Source organism: Mus musculus, chromosome 8 (assembly GCF_000001635.26).
Source record: "Mus musculus strain C57BL/6J chromosome 8, GRCm38.p6 C57BL/6J".
In the NCBI taxonomy this organism is placed as follows: domain Eukaryota; kingdom Metazoa; phylum Chordata; class Mammalia; order Rodentia; family Muridae; genus Mus; species Mus musculus.
In genome coordinates this window covers 21,946,559-21,969,716 of record NC_000074.6, presented here as the reverse complement: position 1 = coordinate 21,969,716, position 23,158 = coordinate 21,946,559, and the positions used below count along the sequence as shown (strand labels likewise).

General features: G+C 43.9%; 2 protein-coding genes and 1 long non-coding RNA gene across 3 annotated transcripts; 1 reads left to right on the top strand and 2 right to left on the bottom strand.

Annotated features, from left to right (window-relative positions):
- The first annotated feature begins 107 nt into the window (after positions 1-107).
- Gm29821 lies at positions 108-22,043 on the top strand. Its single transcript, XR_378797.4, has 3 exons — positions 108-166; positions 11,401-11,566; positions 21,764-22,043. It is a non-coding gene; the product is annotated as a predicted gene, 29821 (long non-coding RNA).
- Fam90a1a (family with sequence similarity 90, member A1A) lies at positions 5,414-11,003 on the bottom strand. Its single transcript, NM_001081662.1, has 5 exons — positions 10,815-11,003; positions 10,365-10,500; positions 8,514-8,689; positions 8,224-8,305; positions 5,414-6,717 (listed from the first exon to the last, which is right to left on the bottom strand). The coding sequence occupies exons 2-5, from the start codon at positions 10,473-10,475 to the stop codon at positions 5,797-5,799; spliced, it is 1,290 nt and encodes a 429-aa protein (NP_001075131.1). The 5' UTR covers positions 10,476-10,500; positions 10,815-11,003; the 3' UTR covers positions 5,414-5,796.
- Defb13 (defensin beta 13) lies at positions 21,095-22,962 on the bottom strand. The gene is made up of 2 exons (NM_139223.4): positions 22,869-22,962; positions 21,095-21,231 (listed from the first exon to the last, which is right to left on the bottom strand). Exons 1-2 carry the CDS (start codon positions 22,924-22,926, stop codon positions 21,095-21,097), a joined length of 195 nt encoding a protein of 64 aa, NP_631969.1. The 5' UTR covers positions 22,927-22,962.
- Positions 22,963-23,158: the final 196 nt, after the last annotated feature.

The following is a 23,158-nucleotide window of genomic DNA, read 5'->3' as shown; positions in this document are numbered from 1 at the left end:
CTTTCATTTTTAATTCTGAGTCACAGATTGGAGATCAAAATGAGGCCCTAGACTGGGGACCCATGAAAAGGAGCGAGCCCCCAACAGGTTGGCAAGATGTTAGTATCGCTCACCTTGGACTTTGTCAACCATTCCTGTTAACCTCAGATTTCATCTGTTTGTTCAGGTAGGGTGTTGGAATGAAGGACTCTTGGTATGTTTGGTCTTGCCTTTGGTTGTTTGACTAGGATGTGTCTTGCTCTGTGTCTTTTTTGTTTATCCTGGTTGATTTTGTTGAAATTCTTTGATATTGGACAACTTTACTTAGTTTTTCATCAAAGGTCAGACAGGTTCAGTTATTTGTCTGCCCCCTTTTTTCCAGGACTTGTGGTATTCCTGGGTTTGCAGCTGATGGTGGCCCACAAGTCTAAAGTTTTATCTTTTTGACTTCTTTCTTTCTTTTGGACTGGATAATCTCAATGGAGCTGCTTTTGAGTTCATGGATTCATTCCCTGTTAGTTTAAATCTACTATTAAGCCCCTTGACTTAGTTTTTCATTTTCAACACCAGATCTTTTTTGTCAACATAGTGAACCTTTTGCTATAGCCCAGAAAATGAACAAACCTGCTATTTCACAGAGGTATATATCCTTTGGGGGATAGTGAGTTCAGAGCACCCAAAATTTACTTTCTTATCAAAATCTTATCTGTGGGGAGCACTTCTGGAGTTAACTTTGACTAGCTTCTTGCTTAGAATCAATGGCCTTAGTCAATCATAGATACCGTGTACCATAAACTCACCATGTAAGAATTTGTGGTCATTGTTTATATTTCTGGAATTGGTCATGCTTTGTGTTGCTTGCCTTTAATAGACACTGAGAAAATACACTTGCTCTCTGACATGATATTAAGCATCAGTCCTCCCATATCTGTCTCTTGCAGCTTCTTTCTGCCTTTCCTATATCATCCTTACTCCCCTGTCATGGTTTCCACCTTGACTAACCGGCTGGCTCCAACACTTATCAAACATCTTCAAGGCAACACAATTACATGTCAGGAATTACGTATCCCAAATATCTGCTACTTGCTGTTCTTTGACCCACTTCTTGCTTCACCCCTCTGTATCCCACCACAATTTTATTCTGTTTCTATGTATGTGCTGTGATTTCTTCTGAGATTCCACATGGCTGCGAGACCTGATACTGGTGGCTTTATTTCTCTGTCTGGCTTATTTCATTTAGTATAATGTTCTCCAGACTGATCAATGATGCAAATGGCATGATCTCCTTTAGGCTTAATTTATTCCTTTGCTTAAGGCAATTTCCCTCTATATTTCACTGTATTTTTAAGATGTTTAAGTATAATTCAATTAAACTCTCTTCTGAGGTGAACAAGCCAATAATCTCAGCTCTTGAGAGACTATGTAGGGGAATTACAAGTTGAAGGCAGATTGAGGTGTCAAGTGAGCTCAAAGTTTCAGCTACTAAGACAGGATTTATCTAAAAAAGAAATTTTCCCCTAATATCCACTGTACTTTCATTTTTGTTACCTTTGTTAATTATATTTATAAGTCTTTTGCTTGATTTTCAAGTATGTGAAATATTTTCCAATTACATTGAAGTTGGAGTCCCCATGCTCTGATAATACAGCCTTTAATACCTGGGTGGTTGGGGGATACTTTTAGATTTAATGAAGATAAGGATGTATTTGTGATTCTTCTACCCTGAGAACCTGTAGCTGACTTGAAATTTTGTTGGCATCAAATACCTGGTCACAAGCAAAAGCATGCACATGCACACACACACACACACACACACACACACACACACACACACACACACTCACATGTGTGTGTTGCTCTCACTTGAGGGTGCCTGGCAGAGAAGAAGCCTCAGGGGAACTATGGCTATCAAGATGCCTGTTTGCAGATGCCATATCCATGCTAGAGCTCTTGGTACATCAGCAGCTGTTCTTGAATCCTGGAGAATCACAGAGAAGCCTGGATGTCCCTGGAATATTGCAACAGTCTATATCTTAATGGAGCTAAAGCTTTATCATATATATGCAGAGAGAGTCCCTGTTATTATTCCTTTCTTCTCTAAATCTTGTTTTGTAACAAACTTAGAGTCTTTAGATACCTTGCTACATACAATTAAAGGAAAAGTATATGGCAAACATGTTAGTAGAAGTCGTTAGAATGCAGATGTTTCAACATCTGTGTACATCAGCACATGTGCTTCTCACTCAGATGGACTCCTGGAAAAGGCATGTGTAGACTTCCTTCATCTTCAGTGGAGACTAGCTCTCACAGTCCCTAGGCAATTGCTGCAACCTGGTTAATTTTTGGCTCTGAGTTTCCTTGGCACCAAAGCAAGATATGAAGATAATCTATAGAGTACAATATATTTTCCCCTCTAGAGAAACGTGAGTCTGGTATGGAAAGAGAAGGTTTACATATGTCAGTACCTACAGGGACCCCTGATTGATATGGTGGTCACCATAAGTACACTGATGGGCCTCCTCTAGTGGCTGGTGAGTGGTTATGGCAAAGCCCAGGCAAAGTCTCTTCAGCTGTGCTGTTTTGCTTAATCCACAGCTGACATCCAAACTGTCCTTCAAGTGACCCGCTGGCTGAGGGTAAGATATTCCCAGGAAAGCCTAAGAGGCTCATGGATGTGCCTTCATTCTCACACAATTTGCAACACACATACACACATGGCCGCAAAGAGACTAACAGGGAAGAAAAAGGAAGGATAGCTCAACATTTGGTGCTGTCACTGAAGCCTTGCATGTGTAGGATTCTGCAGTGGGTGTTGACAAGGAAAGGTATGTTGCAAAAGCCAGGCTATAGAAACTGTGGGAAGGTTTCACAATTCTGGAATCATAGATGAACACTAGATTAAGCTGAGGTGTGGGGCAGTGAATTGTCTCACACTGCAGTCCAAGTTGGTTGCAAACTCACTAAGTAGCCTCTTGAGTTCTGGAATAAATGCAATCTTTCAGGCCTTTGTCTACTGCAGGGCTGGCATCACATATATGAACATTAGCACTGCTAATGCTGTCTTAGGGTTTTACTGCTGTGAGCAGACACCATGACCCAGGCAACTCTTATAAGGACAACATTTAATTGGGGCTGGCTTATAGGTTTAGAGGATCAGACCATTGTCATCAAGGCAGGAGCGTGGCAGCATCCAGGCAGGCATGGTGCTGGAGGAGCTGAAAGGTCTACATCTTCACGTGAAGGCTGCTAGCAGAATACTGGCTTCCTGGCAGTTAGGATGAGGGTCTTAAAGCCCACACCCACAGTGACACACCTACTCCAACAGAGCCACACCTTCTAATAGTACTACTCACTGGGCCGAGCATATACAAACCATCACAGCTGCTAATCCTTGTTGTTGAACATTCTTTAGCTCTAGTGAACGACAGAGTTAGGGGACCTGCCAGGGCTTAGATAAGGATAACCTAGGTGTTAGAGGAATTTTAATCCAGCAACATGGCTGCTCTGGCAAGGGATCACATCCAAAGAACTTCTAGGCCTATGTGATCTGGCAGGAATGCAGACACTGGGTTACAGTATGTCATGGCTGGAATATAGACACTTTCTTAATACATACCTTTAATTCCTAACAATGAAGGTAAGGTTTGTAGAAGGAAGCAGCCATGCTTGAAAGCAGCCATGTTTGAAGGCAACCATGTTTGACAGGCAAAGTGACCAATCAGAGAAATATTTGACAGAATGAGTCAGAGATACTATATATCCAACTCTGGTGAGAACAGCACAGAAAAGAGAGGGTACTTAAGAGAAGCACAGGGAGAGAAATGGGGCTGTGGTGGTGTGTAGCAGTTTTACTGGGACAGGTTGCGGGGAGAACAAGCTAGAAAGGACGGGTATATTCCACAGGATGTTCCGCAATATGTCTCAAGGCTGAAACATTCTAGGCCCAGGTTAGATGGAGGCTGGAAGCTGAAGCTTTCAAGGTTCAGATTTGCAGAGGATTCGATTGTATGAAGGCTAGAAGTATCCAGGCCTAGTCCTAGGGAGAGTTAGAACAGAGAGAACAACCCTCTGGATTCAGCCCAAACGATGTATTCATAAAGTTTGGGTACGGCTCTCATCTCATCACTTCATCTAACAAAGTAAAAGTGAAATTTACATCTAGGCCTGAGTCAAAAAGAGTTTCATTCCATGTGGTACATGTATGGGTCCAGAGAGGATCCAGCAGGGAATACCCAGAGTTACCTGAGCTTCTGCTGGTTCTGTAGATGTAGTGTGACAGCAGCACTTTGTCGGGCTAGGAGGCTGGAAAGATGCACACCACTGAAGCTTGTTAGAGTAGCTAGACAAGTTGTCGAACCTCTATAGTCACTGAGAGACCCCATCTCAAACACACAACTATAGAAAAATACAGGCACTGCTGTGAGTGTTGTCATGAACACACTTAATGCAAAAGCCAGATGTAGAAAGTTTGCAATGTCCTGAACTCATGGATGGATACCAAGTTTATGATGACAGATGGAGCCAGTGAATTATCCCACATTGGAGAAACTTGTCTAGCAGGCCAACAAGTATCTAACTGATCCCTGAAATGGAGGCAATCCTCTGGCCTTGGTCTACCATGTGGCCAACATGAGCTATGGGACCTCCAGCCCTGCTATTACTGTGTGTTGTTGAATATCCTCTTGTTTCAATGGAAGAATGGAAAATCTAGAGGAAACTGTCAGGGTCCCACACCAGGGTACCCTGAGCTTGAGTCACCAGGGCTTCATACCTTATGGTATGTGTTACCTAGATTTCTGGGTGTCAATGAAGCCAAAGCTTCAGTCACACAGCAGAGGTTTGGAAGGAGAGAACAGACTGTACTGTCCCTCAAGGGTCTTAAGGTCACATGTGGGAGGTACCTGTGCACAGTGCCAAAATGTTTGTGTCTGTTGGGAGCTTACTCTTAGCAGAAAGCAGCTTTCATCTCTGCAGCCATCTTGGGCTATTTACTGGCAGGTTGGTACTTTTCCACCCTGACGAGAGACTTGTTTTCCTAGCATGATGTTTTTGCAAGAAGTCCACCACAGCTGAACACACTCTAATCAAACATCTTGGTTTTCTTCTGTACATCCTGGACTTCTGGTTAAGTGTCTCCAGCTGTACTCCCCAGCGAGTGCCTATATACCCATAGTTACCTTCCAATAAATGAGTCTTGAGACTCGAGACTTGATCAGATAGCCTGTCTTGTCTCCATTCTTTGAGTCTCTTGCTCCTCAGTTCCCACTCTCTCTCCTGCAGATCCTGTTGACTGACCCAAGGACCAGGTCATGTGTCAACATGATGAGCCTGATGCAGTAGGTTGAGTGTCACTTGGGTTTTTGGATTGCTATTGGGTCATAAGTAGTGTGGGAAACCTTATGTACTCATCTCAAGTCCATGAGTGCTTAGACATAATTTCTAAGGTAACTTTATTGGTGAAAATAGAAAAGCTCATAAAATAGGACAACTGACAGATAGTTTTGAACATTAAAGTAGCTGAAAGGACATACTAGAGGTCACTGATGACAAGAGTGGAGAGGACAGGTGACCTTCAGAGTGCTTCTTAGAGGCATACCTCAGAGTCCAGAGATCATGCTGAGGTGAGGCTAGTTGCAAAGAGAGGAAAGGGATGTGGTCCCAACCCACTATAGGAGTGCTCATTTGGAAGTACCCTGACATGATACAGTCATGTCATCTACCAGGTTAATTCGGGAGAGGATCAGTCTGAAAGAATTTGGCCAGTCTGAGTGGGGGGGTGGTGGTGGTGGTGTTGGTGTCTGCTCTTCATGTGGCAGCTCATTCTCCATCACTGTTCTCTGAGGAGGAGGAGGAGACCTGAAGGTCCTCATAGAGGATGCTCACTTTGACCTGTGATCCTGCTACCTCTCCTTCCTCAGGGAAGGTAGGGCTCTCCGAAGGAGGTGTTTGCTTCTCAAGGGGAAGTGGTGGGGGCACTGACAGGAACCTGGAGCTCCAGCAGTTACTACCGTGTCTGGTGAAGATCATTCTCAGGGCTTGGTCTGCAACACGGCCAGCGGATGCCCTGTGGAACTCTATACAGGGTCTGGTTGCGAACAGAGCAGCCCTGCTATATAGCTGTTGTTGGTCAGTGCTGGGATCCTGGGCTGTTATTTTCTTGCTCATTTCATTTGCACCTTTCAGTCCAAGTCTGTTGGCAATGGGAGGAGACTGACTGTCCAGGGTGCCCTTGGAACCAGTCCTTGCATGGCTCTTCTCTGGTGCATCTGTAGAGTTAAGTCTTTGTTTCTTCAGAGGATTCTGGCTAGGCTGTGTGGGGCACCAGGAAGCTTCCTTACCTGGGGCCCCAAAGCTGAGTTTGGGGTTTTGTCTATTCTGGTGGATGACAGGATGCTGGCTGGGCTGCGTTTTCCTACTGGGACCCTGGGCTTTCGGCTCTTTGTGGAACAGTTCACTGCTTGCATTACTTTTGGGGACAGCAACTGGGTGTTGACATGAGGTACCCTTTTGATCCAGTAGCTCTTCTGAGGCCGAGTTTCTTCCATCCTGCCTGAGCACTAGCTTGGCAACACCAGCAACAGCCATCCTCCGACCTTCCTTCTGCCTGGAATGTAAGATGTAGGAGCTGTCAAAGCATTGGAGGACAGGTTTTCCAGGGCACATCTGCTTCCCAAGAGATGTTTTGACTGGAGATGCACTCCTCTTTCTGATCCCAGGGATGCTTGGCATCCGTGGCTGCTGTAGAAAAACACAGATGTATCGAGAGATCAGTGGGGCACTGTCAGCATGGAAGGCAGTGAAGGCTTTCAAAACAACGCCAGGAGCTCATGGGATTTATGGTGATAGTTTGTAGCAGCTCGGTCTGATGTGAAGTCATCAGGCTGTGGTGACCCACATTAGCTATCCAAAACTTGCAGCATGGTGGGTTGGGAAATGGAAGGAAGAGAGTTGCAGTCTCCCTATAAGTGAACCTTACTCTGATAATCCAAATCTCTCTCTCTCTCTACCCCTCCAACCCCCGTGTGTGTGGATGTGCACACACATGTGTTTGTGTGTGTGGTCTGACAAGAGGTACATGATGTATAGATAGTCAGAGAGACAGCTAGGACCATCCTTCTGTGGTCATAGAGGAACTGTTAGATTCAAATTTCCACGTAATTTACAGCATAGTATTGAAAATTCTAATAATCTTGCTTGGGATATGAAGTAGGGCAAGAGGCATTGGCTTGCCTTGAATCTGTCTCTCCACCAATGGTCTTAGAGGTGAACTGTTGTGGGAAGCTACTGTCTGTCCCCAGTGATCTCTCTGCCTCCATGGCTAGCCCCATGCAGGGACCGCCCATCTCGAGGTTTTCTTGCTGCTGATTGTGCTGACATTCCCAGCCATCCACCTCCTGTGGTTAGCGGTCACAAATCCTAGAAACCTGGTAAAATCAAAGCTCTAGAGGCTTGTAATTTATCAGCCAGATTTATATTAGTAAATTCTCAACTCACAAAACACCTGCACAATGAACTCAAAACTCAATTGATGTAAACACAAGTTACACACCCAGATGAGGCAGACACACCCTAATTATTATTTAATCATCTATCTAAGAAATCCCCAATACTTATGGCTCCCAGGACTGTGTGGTTCTGGCTCCTATAGGTTCCATCTTGTCCCTTCCCCTCTTTCCTGTCTTCTCTCTGTCTCTCTCTTCTTCCTTTTCCACTGCCCAGTCACAGGCTCTCACCTTATCTTGTGCCTGCCCTAACCTGCATATAGACAGCAATCCACATTGAATATTGTAGCCACCCAATTGGGATGGTGGACATAGATGTGCTGATGCTGCTTAGACTTCTCCAGTAAAAGTCTAGATTTATAGAAGCAGCAGACATAATCAGTTCAAAACGGCAACAGTCAAGACTGCAATAGAAAATTCAGGTCACCAGAAAGCTCAGAGAGCAGGCCCCATTTGTCATCTGACCTCAGTAGGAAGGAGGACCTGGAGACCTAAACCCATGGGTAAGTGAGAAGGAACCTGCTTATCCTCCAGGTGAGCTGGTCTGTGAAGGAGACTTACAGCAGAGGCCCAAGTCTGGCTGAACTATGAAAATGAACAAATGAATCATTGCTGCCAGAGAGGATTTGTGAAATCTAGCATGGACAGGGGACATGAGGTGAGCAAATAGGTCATGCAGAAGGAAAGGTGCAACTGGCAGAGCACAGAGGAAGGGACGTTCAGGGACAGGTTATCTACTTACAGCCAAGTTGACCTGCTGGTCCCCCTTTTGCGGCTTCATTGGAAATTTCTGGAAGGGAGCTTTCCTCTGCTGCTCATCAAACCTGTGGGACAGTCAGTGGTGTGGGGACACCTCAGCCTTAGTCTCAAAATAGTCACTCAGTCACTTAGTCACTCACTCACTTGCCAGCAGACTATTTACTCGCTCTCTGGCCCTTTCAGTTTGGAGACTGAGAGATAAGACAGGATATCCCCGTGAACTCTGCTTAACCTGGAGCCTTCTCTTCCACCAGCCCCCTTCCCATCACTTACCTCTGTCTGGTGTCTTGACTGAGTTTCTGTAGACCATGGGGCCTGCAAGGATCCCCATTCTCTTTCTCCTTCCTGGCTCCCAGAGGCTGGGAGACTAGGAGCACATGGCCTTGCTTCATGGGGCACATTCTGCTTCTTACATTGTGGCCAAAGCCCCCACAGTTTCTGCATTTCACCTGTGAGGAGCAAAGGAGATATCAGCGAGTCACAAAGAGATCCAGAGACCTCTCCATCCTCAATCTCCCATAGAGCTAAAAGGCCCTGTAATGGTCTCTCTCCAAGGACAACATTCACTACAGAATGGGTTGAAGCTCTGCCTGGTTGTTTCTTTGAATCTGGAAGAGGAACCCATAATTGGGAGATGTATAGGTGAAGACAGGAAGCCCTGTATCTGCCAATAGACCAATCCTGCCAAAGAGGAGTGGAGCCTTCTTCAAGTCTCTAGGTCCACATGCAGGGGAGCAGTTCCTTTGTCTGGCCCTCTGATACCTCTGATACAGTCAGGACCATGGGTCAGTATGACAGATGTAGCAGAGCATCAGACCTTAGTAGACCCCCAGACATTTGCATAACTATTTCCAAGACAGAAGTACCTTTCAGGCCATAGAATTCATCCATAGACAATACCACCTGGCACCATGAAAATGAGACCTAATAGAGACCAAATCCAGTGGTTTAGGTACAGGGCCCTGATTGAGGGATGGAGCCAACCACCCATCTCCAAAATTTTAACCTAGAATTGCTCCTGTCCTAAAGGTAATACAGGGGCAAACAGTAGAGCAGAGACTGAAGGAAAGGCCATCCAGAGATTGCCCCACCTGGGGATCCATACCATATGCAGCCACCAAACCCAGACACTATTGCTGATGCCAAGAAGTGCTTGCTGATGGGAGCCTAATATAGCTGTTTCCTGAGAGGCTCTGCCAGAGCCTGACCAATACAGATGCGGAATGCACTCAGCCAATGACTGGACTGAACTTGGAGACTCCAGTGGAGGAGTTAGGGGAAGGACTGAAGGAGCTGAAGGGGATTGCAACCCCACAGGAAGAACAACAATATCAACCAACCAGACCCTGCAAAGCTCCCAGAGGCTAAACTACCAACCAAAGAGTACACATGGAATGACTCATGGCTCCAGCTGCATGTGTAGCAGAGGATAGTCTTATCTGACATCAAAGGGAGTGGAGGCCCTTGGTCCTGGGGAGGCTCAATGCCCCAGTATAGGGGAATGCTAGGGCAGTGAGGCAGAGAGAGTGTGTGTGTGTGGGAGCACCCTCATAGAAGCAGGTGGAGGGAGGATGGAATAGGGGGTTTGCAGAGAGGAAACAGGGAAAGGGGATAACATTTGAAATGCAAATAAATAAAATATCCAAAAAGAAAAAACAAAAACAAAAACACCCCCCCCTCCCAGGAAAACCAAAAACAATGGAGACCTAATCCATTCAAGCCCATGGTTCTGGGACAGCCTCTGCCTTTCAGCCTGCCTTTACTTTCGGGATAGTATTTGAAATGTAAATAAAGAAAATATCTTTAAAAAACAAACAACAACAAAAAAAAAAAACCCAAAAAACCTCCCTAAGTTTCTGCTTCTGTCCTGTTGTCATTGAAATACACTAACCTAGAATTTGATTTCTGTGCACAAAACTCACTGGGAGAAAGGCTTAGTGGCCCACTGGGATTCAGAGGACCTACCTACCCACTACAGTACCAGCTGGCTACTCAAGACTTTCTATTGCCTTAAACCTATATGCCAATATTCTTCTCTAGTGAATCCTGCACAACACATTTTTGTGGTGCATCCCTGTCTCACCTAAGCCCAGGACTGGCTGACACATACAGGCCTCCACTTACCATATGGTTCTCCTTTTTCAGTGATGGAAGTGTCTGTTCCCATGAGCTTCTTGGCTCTCCCTGGGCTGTTTGAGCTGGAACAGCTGGAAGGCCCTTGATTTGTGACTCCATTTGTGGACCCGTTGGCTTTGATTTCCTGAAACAGAAGTTAACAAAAGAGTTTCAAACTACGGAGTTACGTTTCGTGACGCGCTAGGAACATATGGCCTGGTGATGGTTATCACAAATGAACCCGTTTCTGTGTTTCCACCTCCCAAGCATATTCCATCAGGAGACTTAGGGACTTGAAGTTGTAACATCCAGGGAATGTTTCACTTCAAGAATCCATCACTGCTGCCAAAAATTTGAATGAGAAAGTACTATTTAAGGGAAATGCCATTACCTTCACATGAGAAATTCATCCCTGAACTTCAGATTCATTTCAAAACACTCCCATCTCTAACCACTCACCTCAAGCAAAATCTGATAAAAGATTTCCACCCGAGAGCCTGCCTTCTCTCTATGGTCTCTTTAGTGGCTTCTCTGAGCTGTGGGGTCTGGATCTGCCCACCAGGCGTCACTTTCAGGAGTGGACAGAAACTGAAAAGGTGCTGGCTGCACCGGCTTCTTATAATGTTCCCTCAAGGTCATGGCCTCCATGATGCAATCTAATCAAAGTAGCCAATTAAGAACACCTGATCTTTTTTAAATTTTTAAAAATTTTACAATCCAGATTTTACTCCCCCCTCCACCCACCCCAACTGTTTTCTACATTTCATACTCCCCCCCCAAGAGAATATCCCCCCCCCCACATCTGATAGAGGGCTAATATGCAGAACACCTGATCTTAAGGCATCAACACAGAGGTTTTAGTCTTGATTAAATACTTAAAGGCACTGAATAGGGAGTGGAAGTCCCTAAGTTTCAGACTGAATATGCTTGGGAGGTGGAAATGCAGATATAGGTTCATTTGTGATGGGCAGCAGAAGACCACGTATTCCTGTATGTCATGAAACTTAATTTCTTTGGTTAAAACTCTTGCTTCCTTCCATTTCAGGAAATCAGAGCCAAAAGAGCTTCACAGAGTCACCCATTAAGACCTGGGGCCAGCTCCAACAGCTCAGAGAAAGTCAAGAGGCTCATGAGATCAGAATATTCTTTCATCGAAGGAGGAGAACCCTAGATACGTTGAGGCCTGTTGTGTCAGCCAGCCCTGGGGCTAGGTGAGACAATGAATTGGGCTTTATCACAAAATCTTTTTGTTGTGTGGGATCCACCAAAGAATTCTGGGATAAGTATTCCTATAGATTAGCCAGCTGGCAGAGTCCACTCGGTGGGTCCCCTGTGTCCCACTGGATCACTGAGCTCTCAGGGAGAGCTTTGGAGACAAACATCATGTTATATACTTCTTGATGGAAAACACACACACACACACACACACACACACACACACTTGTATTATCAGAATAAGGTTCACTTAAAGTTTACAGGGAACCTGAGACTCCCAGTTTTTAAATCCACCTATGCTGCAGATTCTGGATAGCTAATATGGGTCACCACAGTCCGAGTACCAGAGTGAGATGCTACAAACAAAACATCATTAGTCTTCCGAGATTCTAGTGTTTTCAAAGCCTTCAGTCTGGAAATCAGTCTGGCCGTTCTTAGAAGATTGAGAATAGTTCTAACACAAGAGCCAGCTATACCACTCCTGGGTGTATAATCAAGGGATGCCCCACCATCCCGCAAGGACATTTGTTTAACTATGTTCATAGCAGCTTTATTTGCAATAGTCAGAAATCAGAAGCAACCTAGATGTCCGTCACCTGGGATATATATCTTGTTTTCCCTTCTGAGGAAGATTCAGTCATCCTCTCTCGGGCCCATCTAATTGGCGTTCTGAAAGCTGCTTGTATGCTTATAGGCATATCTCTGTTTTTTTTTTTTGGGGGGGGGAGGGGTTGAGGAAATTTTTTTTCTATGATTTTGTTGAAAATCTTTTCTGGGTCTTGGAGCTGGAGCTCTTCACCTTCTTCTATTCCTTTTATTCTTGTGTTAGGTCTTTTTGTGGTATTCCAGACTTCTGGATGTTTTGTGGCAAGAACTTTTAGATCTGACATGTTCTTTGACTGATGTATCAATGTCTTCCATCCTATCTTCTATGTCTGAGATCTCTTTTCCTTCTCCTGTCTTCTGTTGGTGATGCTCGCATCTGCTGTTCCTGTTTTCATCCCTAGGTTTCCTGTCTCCAGGATTCCCTCGGCTTACTTATTTGTTTATTTTTTTTAACTGCCTCTATTTCAACTTTCAGGTCTTGAAGAGTTTTATTCGTTTCCTTCACCTGTTTATTTGTAGTTTCCTGTACTTCTTCAAGAGATTTATTCATTTCCTCTTTAAAGGCCCGTGGCATCTTTATAAGATTGGATTGAAGGTCATTTTCTTGTGCTTTGGCTGTGTTAGGACATCCAGGGCTTGCTGTATTAGTATAGCTGTGCTCTGAGGGTACAATGTTACTTTGGCTTGTGTTGATTGTGTTTTTTTTTTTTTTTCCGAGACAGGGTTTCTCTGTGTAGCCCTGGCCATCCTGGAACTCACTCTGTAGATCAGGCTGGCCTTGAACTCAGAAATCCGCCTGCCTCTGCCTCCCAAGTGCTGGGATTAAAGGCGTGCACCACCACGCCTGGCTCTTGATTCTGTTCTTAGGCTGGCTTTTCACCATCTGTTTATCCATGACCATTCCTGTTGTAGCAGGTATTGGGAAGGCAGGCCTACTTGGATGTTCCTGGGTCTCCAAATGGCAGCCTTGGCCCAGACAATGGAACTCAGCGGGCAGTGGATGTTTCCTAGAAGTTGGGTGTGCTCCTAGGGACAAAGCCAGATGGGGGTGGGGTTGGGGTGGGCAGTAAGGGATTTTTCTTGTGTTGTAGGCCTGGTGTATTAGATGGCAAGGTGGTGGGACAATGGAACTCTGGCAGACAGCCAGCTGCTTAGGACACTTGGGTGTGCCCCAGAGGACTTGTCAGGAAGAGGAATTCATAGCTGTTTTAAAATATGTATTAAGTGTAAAGTCATGTGCTTTCTTCTCAATGATAACTTGCCATGGTTTAGACACAAAAGGACTCACATTAGTTGTATGTGTGTGTACATGCGAGCACATGCAGGTGTTTGTGTATGTGTGTCAGAACACATGTGACAGTCACATGGTGGCCAGAAGAGATTGTCAACTGTCATTCCTCAGACTTTATCCTCTTTCTTTTGAGACAGAGACTCTCAGCAGTTTGTCTCTAGCCACATCTGCTAACCTGAGCTATCAGTGATACACCAGGGATCCATTTGTCTCTGCTTTCACAGACCTGGGGTCACAAGCATGGGTCTGTGAATACCTGGCTTGGACGCAGGTTCAAGTCTTTACAAGGAGTTAATTGTTTTTTGACAGAGGTATCATTCCAGCCTCAGAAATACTCTCAACTATTACCTTCTGACAGAGCTAAGTTTGTTTTAAAAGATCATTTTGGTGTCACAATTACAATATACTGAAATTATGTGTAGTTTTAATTTCTCTTTTGAAATACCAGTTATTATTTTAATAGATAATCTTAGTTAAGGAGCATTTTTCTAAACATTTCCACTGTTCCAATTTAGCTCAAAAGAGCTTTTAACCCCGTGATCCCAGCGCTCTGCCATTTATCCCATGTGTGTAACTCGCCCATTAGGATATATCTGTCCAGACAGCAAAGGGCAGAAGCACAGGATGGGCAGTACTGACTTCAAAACATTTATTGAGAAAGGAACAAGAAATGCTATGCTGAAAAACCCATCTTGCAAAGGAAGGGTTATTGCGTGATATGGCCACTAGAGGGCGCGATTGCCTATCTTCTGATCGTGGCTTCTCAGCACTAAGAATCTTGTACTATTTGTTGTATGATTCAGAATCCACTTTTCATACGTTTTCTTTTCTCTCAGTAATTTTCCATTCGTTGGCCTCTATGTTGTCTCTTGTGGTTTCTTACTTTTCAGTACTATATTTGAACATGAACCCCAAATCTCACTGCTACAGAGAGATACTGTTTCTGTGGCTTCCATTTCTAGTGCTCATGTCCAAACAAACAAACAAACAAAACCACCAAAAAACAACAACAACAATAAAAAACAAAACAAAAAAACCTCTGTGTGATGGTTTGTATATGCTTGGCCCAGCCCCAATTAAATGTTGTCCTTATAAGAGTTGCCTTGGTCATGGTGTCTGTTCACAGCAGTAAAACCCTAACTAAGACAGAAGTTGGTTCTGGCCATGCTTTTGTTTAGAAAAATATGGATTTGGGGACTTTGGATTTGGAAAGCCATGGGATGCTTTAAGTGGGGCTTAATGGGCTATCCTAGTTGGAATATGGAAGACTTTGTTGCTGAGTATGATTTGACCATGAAGAGAGCCTGTGAGAGGCTTTTGGTGAAGCCTAGTTGCAGTGGAACACCCCAGTGTATTGGAGATGTTAGGGCCATGGGATGATCACCAGGAACAGCAGCAGCAGTGGAGTGGATCAACATGAGCTTAAAGTGCTACAGAGGGCAGAGCTGGAGAAGTGACACCAGCCCTTTGGAGGAGCACAGAAGATCATGTGTGGATCCCAGACACTGAAACAAGAAGCTATAACTTTGAAGTTGCCTTGGAGGACCCAAGATGTTCGAGATGCCAGAGCCGTGAGATATCTGCTGTGGAAAGCTGCTAACAGAGAGTGGAAGCAGCCCAGGAGAAAGAAGTTTGTTGCTGTCAGCAAAGATGAAAAAGGAGTTGGAGATCTGAAAACTGCTTTGGCATCAAACATGGTGATGCAGAGTTTGGAATTTGCCCAGCTGGTTTCCTGTCTTGATTTGGGGATTACAGTTAAGTGATGGGATGAATTTCAGAAGAGACTCTGAACTTTAGGTTCTTAACATTGTTGATGCTGCTATAGACTATGGGGACTTTGGAAGTTGGACTAAATTTACTTTTAAAATTATGCTATGGCTAGATATGGCCTCCATAGACTCATGTTATTGATCAAGCCTATGGGGGTCAGGGAGTGGAATGCTATCATTTATATATGCTTGGTTCAGGGAGTGGCACTCTTAGAAGGTGTGGCCCTGTTGAAGTAGATGTGGCCTTGTTGGAGTGGGTGTGTCATTGTGGGCATGGGCTTTAAGACTACTCCTAGCTACTTGGAAGTCAGTATTCTGCTAGCAGCCTTCAGATGAAGATGTAGAACTCTCAGCTCCTCCTGCACCATGCCTGCCTGAAAGCTGCCATGTTCTCACCTTGATGATGATGGATTGAACCTCTGAACCGGTAAGCCAGCCCCAATTAAATGTTGTCCTAATAAGAGTTGCCTTGCTCATGGTGTCTGTTCACAGCAGTAAAACCCTAACTTAGACAGTCCATAATACATTTAGTAAATATAATATTTTTTCTTTGACAAAAGTGGAAAGCTTTTAATGAGTCATAACACTCAGAGAAACTCTGGATTGCTGCCTCAAAGAAACCAAAAGAATTATGGGTCATAAAATGGAAGTACTGGGCTGGTGAGATAGCTTAGTGACTAAGAGCATTGACTGCTCTTCCAGAGGTCCTGAGTCCAATTCCCAGCAACCACATGGTGGCTCACAACTGTCTGTAATGGGATCTGATGTTCTCTTCTGGCATGCAGGTGTATGTGCAGGTAGAGACCTCATTAAATAAGTAAATAAAATATTAAAAAACATTGGGGGGGTGGGTATGGGGGACCTTTGGGATAGCATTGAAAATGTAAACGAGGAAAATACCTAATTAAAAAAACAAACAAACAAAAATGCTTAAAAAATGGAAGTACTAATAGAAAGATAAAATATAAATTATAAAATGGAATGAAATAAAAATTTGGGGCTAATGGTTCTGGCCACATATGTGGCAGAGGATGGCCTTGTTGGACATCAGTGGGAGAAGCCTCCCTTGGGCCTGAGGGTGTTTGATGCCCCAGTGTAGGGGAATTCCAGGGCAGGAGGATGGGAGTGGGTGGGTGGGGGAGCACCCTCATAGAGGCAGGGGGAGGGGGATTGGGACAGGGAATTTCCAAAATAGAGACATGGAAAGGGGAAAACCCCTGAAATGTAAATAAAGAAAATATCCAATCAAAAAAAAAATTTGGGGCTAATAATTTGAATATCTGAAATGCAAAATATCATAGAGGATTATAACATCAAAATGTAGCCACCAAAATGTGAAGAAAATATTCAAATAATATGAGGTTGAGTTTTGTAAATCACACATGTTTATTGAATATTGAGCCTCTGTTCATTAATTCAATGTCTGATACAACCAAATTTAAAGTTTTACAAAACCATTGTTTTAGATCTAGACCAAACAAGCTTGAGTTTAGCTATGCACAGTATGTAAAACGGCATTGAACTTACTAGGCATCAACAGGGACATCACACACACACACACACACACACACACACACACACACACACAGCACAGATGCAAAGCCTTTTGCTTCTTGGATTGTTGACCCAAAGAGTACTTAGTTGGCTGTTTAGAAACATCTCTTGGAAACTTCCTCTTAAATTCTCCTCCTAGTAGTGAACCATGCTACTACTCCTGGAAGGTGGCATTCTGGAAACTACTTGCACTCACAGACAAATGCCACATATGTGAGAAGTTGCTCCCCATGGCCATAGCATCTTCCCCGAGGAGCTTCCCAAAGTCTCCAGATAACATTTCATCTTTACCAGACATGAGGCTACAACAGGGGAGAAGATCCACCATCTTTATCATCTACCCTGGAAAGAGTCTTCAGTCAAGTTTCTCATCCTTAGATTCTACTACAACTGTCAGGCACTGTTGTGCACGTGCCATGGTACATAAAGCCCCATGGGTGTGAGCTAACAAAGGAGCTTGGTAATGTATAATTCCCCAGTGCTTCTTATTGTTATAAGCCAGAATTACATTTAAGAATCAAATGCGGATTAGCAGTAAAATACATATTGATTAAAGTGGATTAAATTATTAAAATGCTATAACCTGATGATGTTTAAAGGTAATTAAGAAACATTTCAATATAAACTGACAACCTGGAAGACTTATTTACTCAGGTTTTAAGCTAGCTCATAAATATTATAGATCTTTCTTTGCAAGAACTGGCTACCTGTGGTAACAGCTTGTGAACAGTCATCAGAGACAAGCAGCACAGACTAACTTGTGTGGGTTGCAGGGAGAAGGACAAGGAACTGACATTAAGGTAGTAAGATGTCATTTTGGCACTGACACCTGACTGACTCTGTGAGATTGAGCTTCATCAAGACAGTAGACTGTCATAAACTTCTACTGTGCAAAATGAAAACATTAAGAATTATCTATAAGATTCCTTCCCATATTGATAGTGAATAGTTTCACTGTCCTCAGACAACATTCTCCACTTTCAATTCCTAAAATCCTAAAAACTATGCTGTTTATGCTATTCATTTCTGAAAGGCCATTGTAGTGGCTATTCCTGGTTGTCAACTTGACAATATTTGGAATGAACTACAATCCGGAATTGGAAGGCTCACCAGTGACCCTTATCTGGAGGCTTGGAGATCCTTATCTGGATCTTGGTTTGAAGATCTTGAGCCATATTGGCTATGGATTCCAGAAGATTGAATCTCCGAGTTTAAGGAACACACCTTTAATCTGGGCTACGCCTTTCATCTGGGATTAAAGGTGTGGTGGAACACACCTTTAATCTGGGCTACACCTTCTGCTGGAGACAATATAAGGACATTGGAAGAAGGGAGTCTAGCTCTTGCTCTTGCTCCTTCGCCTGCTTGCTGTGTGAGACTGAGTAACTGCTAGATCCTTGGACTTCCATTCACAGCTGCGACTGAACAATTGTTGGGAATTGAGCTGCCGACTGTAAGTCATCAATAAATTCCTTTACTATCTAGAGACTATCCATAAGTTCTGTGACTCTAGAGAACCCTGACTAATACAGCCATATTCATTCAAAATAATCACTTGCAAGTTAATTTACAACATATTTAGGAATGTATTACAAAGAAGCTCATCATAGTTAGTAAACTTTAGTGTTATAACTACGAGCCAGCAAATCATTTATCTCAATTGGGCACATGTGTACTGTGAACATACAGCTTAGACATATGTGCATGTCGTGTGTGTATGTGTGTGTGTGCACCCGTGTGTTTTCACATGCTTGTCATACAGAGTCGACAGATTCATGATTATACTGCCACTGCCATAATTAGGATACACAATAGTTCTGTTGCCTCCAAGAGCTATCTAAGCCCCCTGGAAGCCAGCCACTCCCCACCCTGGGCAGGATGAGAACTCAGGACCCAGAAATGTTGACAAATAAATGCTATGGTATGCAGTGAGACACAAAGCCACAGGGTTGAGTGGGGACTTCAAGGTAGCATGTGTAATAAGGTGGGCAAATGCAGGCTATGCAGTTCCATAACAAAACAAAACAAAACAAAAAAACAAAAAAAAAACCCAAAAACAAAAAACAAAACAAAACAAAACAAAAAAACCCAACAACAACAACAAACAAAACCTAAGAAACAGAGGTAGAGACAGTGAGTGGGTAAAGTCAGCAGAGGAGATGCCCTCAGAGAGATGTAGAGAGAACGGAAAAGGTGGGAGCTGAACCACATTGTAGAACATCCCAGAGAAGGCCAAGAAGACAAATGCAGATCCTAGACTATTGCCAGCAACTGGTTCTTTTGTGAAGAGAGCAGTGGCTTCTTTATAAAGACAGATTCCATTGGTTTGGTGACAGTAGACTTTTCCACAGCCTGTAGAGAAGACGTTTTGAAAACTGGGAAAATGTGCATTGCATTTCTAATCATTTGACAGTGAAAGAATGACCAAGCCAGCTCAGTCAGTCAACAGGGTCTCAAGCGAGGGAGTAAGGACTGAGAAAGAAAAACAATTAGACAACATTATAACCCGACCCCAGCCAGTGCTGAGGCTGAAGCAGCTCTATGTCTCTCCAGCCTGCTTTTATATTATTCTCAGTACATCCAAAACACGTGGTCAGCTCTCAAGAGAAGTAGTAAAAAGAAGATCACACCAGAAAATAATTAAGTAGAGAGATCACACAAGGTAGTGATTCATCAAATCAGGGAACAAAGCCCCGTGGGCTCTGTTTCTGATAGTCTTATCTGAGCTACTTCCTTGTCTGAGCCCAGTGACAAATGCCAAATCCCTAGAAGTGGCACCAAAAGCTCTCAACAAAAGAAAGAAAGAATAAAGGGAGAAATGAGAAGGGTAAATGTGCTGACAAATGTTCCGCTAGGTTCATCTGAAACAGAATTTACTTGATCAGGGCAGAGGTTCCATGATCTCTTCGGGCCCAGTTTTGAGAAGAAAATGTGAAACCACAGAGACAAGTACTAATAGCAGGACAATTCTTGAGGACATGCTGTCTTCCTTATATTAAAATTCGTTTACTCATTGGTATTTAACTGTGCAGTGTGCGCCTTCATGAGTTTCCCTGTTCCTTGAACATGCAGGTGCTGAAGGGGGCCAGAAGTCATCAGGACCTTTGAAACTAGAGCCAAAGGCAGTTGTGTGTGCCTAGTCTGAGTGCTGGGGATGGAAACTGAGAGCAGTAAGCACTCTTAAAAGCTGGGCCATCACCCCAGCTCCTATCTCTTATTTTAAAACATTTTCTCAAAAATACCCCTTCTTTTAGCAAATAGTTTTATTTGGTTCTTTTATTTTAATCTTTGCAGGAAGCAAGCTTAACAGGGCTGGCTAGGAAAGCTACATGCTAAACGTGGCCTGTGAAGTACACTGGACTTCCAGTCCTGGTGACTTAATGCATAGGGCAAGCCAGAGTGTGCCATTTTTCTGCAGGGAGCATTTGGGGGAAGCATCTACCTGTTTTCTTTGTGGCTGATTCTTTTCTCCTCTCCTTTCACTTTGGCTGCTGAGAACTACCAGACCTTTATCCATGGCCTTTGTTCTGTCTTTGCCCAGAACACTACTTAATGGACACGCTAAGAACATGAGATGTCAAAGCCAGAAGTCTAAATTATAAGTGCAGTAAATCATAGATTGAATGTAGCCTCATCTGTTGGTAGGCACTGAGTTCAGGACTTCTGAGGACTATGAGGTCTGCACAGGCTATGATTTAAGTTCTCACTGTACTCGGCCAGCTTGAGACACATTTATGCTACAGCCAATGTTCATTTTGATGCATTTAGAGCTCTGTGCTACATGGAACTCAATGTTTTAGGGCATCCAGTATATGGAAGTCAACCTAAATAATTTCTCACAATGTATGGTGGGGCTATTGCTGAAGACGTCTGTGTTTAGCAGATAACCCATTTACAGTGAGGGTCAAGTTCCTTCTATTTACAGGTATCAGAAATTTGAAGGGAAGACCTGTTGTCAAAGATCTGCTTAAAGCTAGGGAGAGAACTAGAGAAGGCAGCTCGTCTAAATCATGGGCCAACTCTTCCATCTTACCTGCTTTTATGTTTTTTGTTTTTGTTTTGTTTTTATACTTTTGTGGGAGAATGGAACAATCCTTAGACTGTGACAGAAACAGAGTGTGTAGACTTTGTTAACAGGACATAGTGTCAGCCCCACAGAAGGTCAGACCCAGGGAGGTCATTTTCCACTATACTAGACACTGAATAGACCTGACTTCCCAAAGCCCAAAACTGGAGAAGAGGCCAGTGAGGGACAGTCCCGAGAAGTTTCTTCTGAGATTCTGCTCACGGCTGGTGCTGAGAGTTCAGTGTTCCTTTCTTTTCCTGCAGCACAGGAAATTGGCTTGGCAGGTCCCAATCTTTTGCTCGAAGGTAAAGCACTCAGCTTCACATTGGCCATTCATCTTTTTACAGAGGAACCTTCTGTACAATGTGCCCCAGGCTAGGGGAGAGAGTGACTGTTAGTTATCTAGTAATCTTTCACTAGGATAAAAAGTGAACACTTCATTACTTAATCAGAGAGTGACAGAGAGACAGAGACAGAGAGACAGAGAGAAACAGGGAGGCAGAGGCAGAGACAGAGACAGATAAATGCACGCGCACACACACACACACACACACACAGAGAGAGAGAGAGAGAGAGAGAGAGAGAGAGAGAGAGAGAGAAGCAGACTCCTGGCATGTCATTTGCAATCAGTGCCCTTAGCAATCATGTATAGGAGTCACACATCTCACATAGATAGTGTCTCTCCCTAGGAAGGCAGCAATCCATTTCCCAACTCCAAGAAACAAACCTTCCCGACAAGATTTTTTTTTTTTTTGTACTTCTAATAGTGTCTGATATAGATCAAAATGCAAAGACAGTACGATTGATACTATAGGCAGGTCAACAATAAACCATGCCAGATAGCATATGGTCTTAATGTTTCAGATACAAAATCAGTCAACAATGCTCTCCTTCTTGGCCCTTGCAGAAAAGAAATGCAAACACAGAGTTCAAGAACCTAACTGGGAGCCTGGTTTGCCAGGAAGAGCTCAGCACGGACTGTTCCTGGGAGAGTTCACCATGGCTGTTTCCTGCATGCTTCTATGTCTGTGCAGCCTCTTAGAACGGTCCATGTAAACCGGCTCCTCGGGAGGCTTTCTGCATCTCCCAGTCAGTGTGCGGTCTGTCCTGCTCCTGCTCCTCTGTACTCGGCATTCTGACTTTTAGGAAAATGGTTTGGATTAAAGCTCTATGTCTTTCCTCACTCACTTACTAATCTATTACTTTCAGGGACTCTATTATTTATTAACAGATATAGCATGGCAGTACATTTCCAGAAAATTAAGGACAAAGGCTCTGCTTTAATTAAAACGTCTCTGCTTATTTTGCATAGCTGAATGAACACAGCTGGGGACAATGTCTCACAAGTGGAAGGACACACGGTCTGGGTCTCTTGTCTTCCTAGAGCTTCTGGTGTTGACACACATACCCAAGACGGTTAGACACTTGAGAGTTATTCAGTAGGATGGGAAAGCTGGATACAGGGAGTATGTAGCAAGGGTGTTTGAGGGGGGGGCTAGCCAGATTGTTGTAGGGTGTAGGTTATGCTGCACAAACAGATTTGTTTAAAGCACCCTGATTCTCAAGAGCAAACAAATCAGGATGGTACCATTATCTATGAAGTCCCAAAAAACAAGTTTGAAATGATCTCACAGCAAGCTATTTGAACCAACTACCAACATGGAAATGTTGACTTTTTTTTTTTTTTCCCATTTTAAAGCAGTCACTTTATCATGTGCTGGCATATGTTGAGATTTGAAAACCAGTGAAAGAATCTAAAGGAGTGAAGAAGTCCAAATCCCTGCGCAGAATGACTGGAGAAGTGGCCCAGGTGCTCCAGTCCTCGCTGATCTGAGTTAGCGTAAGCTTAGTCTTCTGTCCCTCAGCTTGGAGCAACGTTTCCAGGGCCCCTTTGGTCCCAGACTTACGGACCACAGAGCTGAAGGGCGAGGTTTCTCTGAAGTTAGCTTGTTTTCCAAGGACAGATCCTGATCAAGTTGGCAACGCTGCCACTCCAGTGACTTTCCCCTTACCTGGGTAAAGTTGAATGAGAAGAACAAGCCCAGCAACAATTAAAGAAAAGATTCTCATGTCTCCGGGCAGCAGGGGAGGGGAGATGGAGAAGGTACAGTAATGGAGCCCAGTTCCTTTATTAAGGAGAGGAGAGTAAGATCCGTTCTAGTGCTCAGAAACAGCCTTGAGGGAAAACTATTTTCCATGCTCCATTGAGTGACGAGTGGGCCAGCCGATCGACCTTTTGTCTAAGTCTTATTAGAGGCAAGGCAGAGAAAGCACCCTGCCTTTTTGCCTGGAATATTCTGTT

Coding starts and splice junctions, on each gene's coding strand:
- Fam90a1a (NM_001081662.1), bottom strand. CDS start 10,475: ATGGAGTCACAAATCAAGGGCCTTCCAGCTGTTCCAGCTCAAACAGCC. Junction 8,690..10,364: donor TGAAAAAGGAGAACCATATG/GTAAGTGGAGGC, acceptor TGCTCCTCACAG/GTGAAATGCAGAAACTGTGG. Junction 8,306..8,513: donor AGTCAAGACACCAGACAGAG/GTAAGTGATGGG, acceptor ACTGTCCCACAG/GTTTGATGAGCAGCAGAGGA.
- Defb13 (NM_139223.4), bottom strand. CDS start 22,926: ATGAGAATCTTTTCTTTAATTGTTGCTGGGCTTGTTCTTCTCATTCAA. Junction 21,232..22,868: donor TCTCATTCAACTTTACCCAG/GTAAGGGGAAAG, acceptor TCTCTCCCCTAG/CCTGGGGCACATTGTACAGA.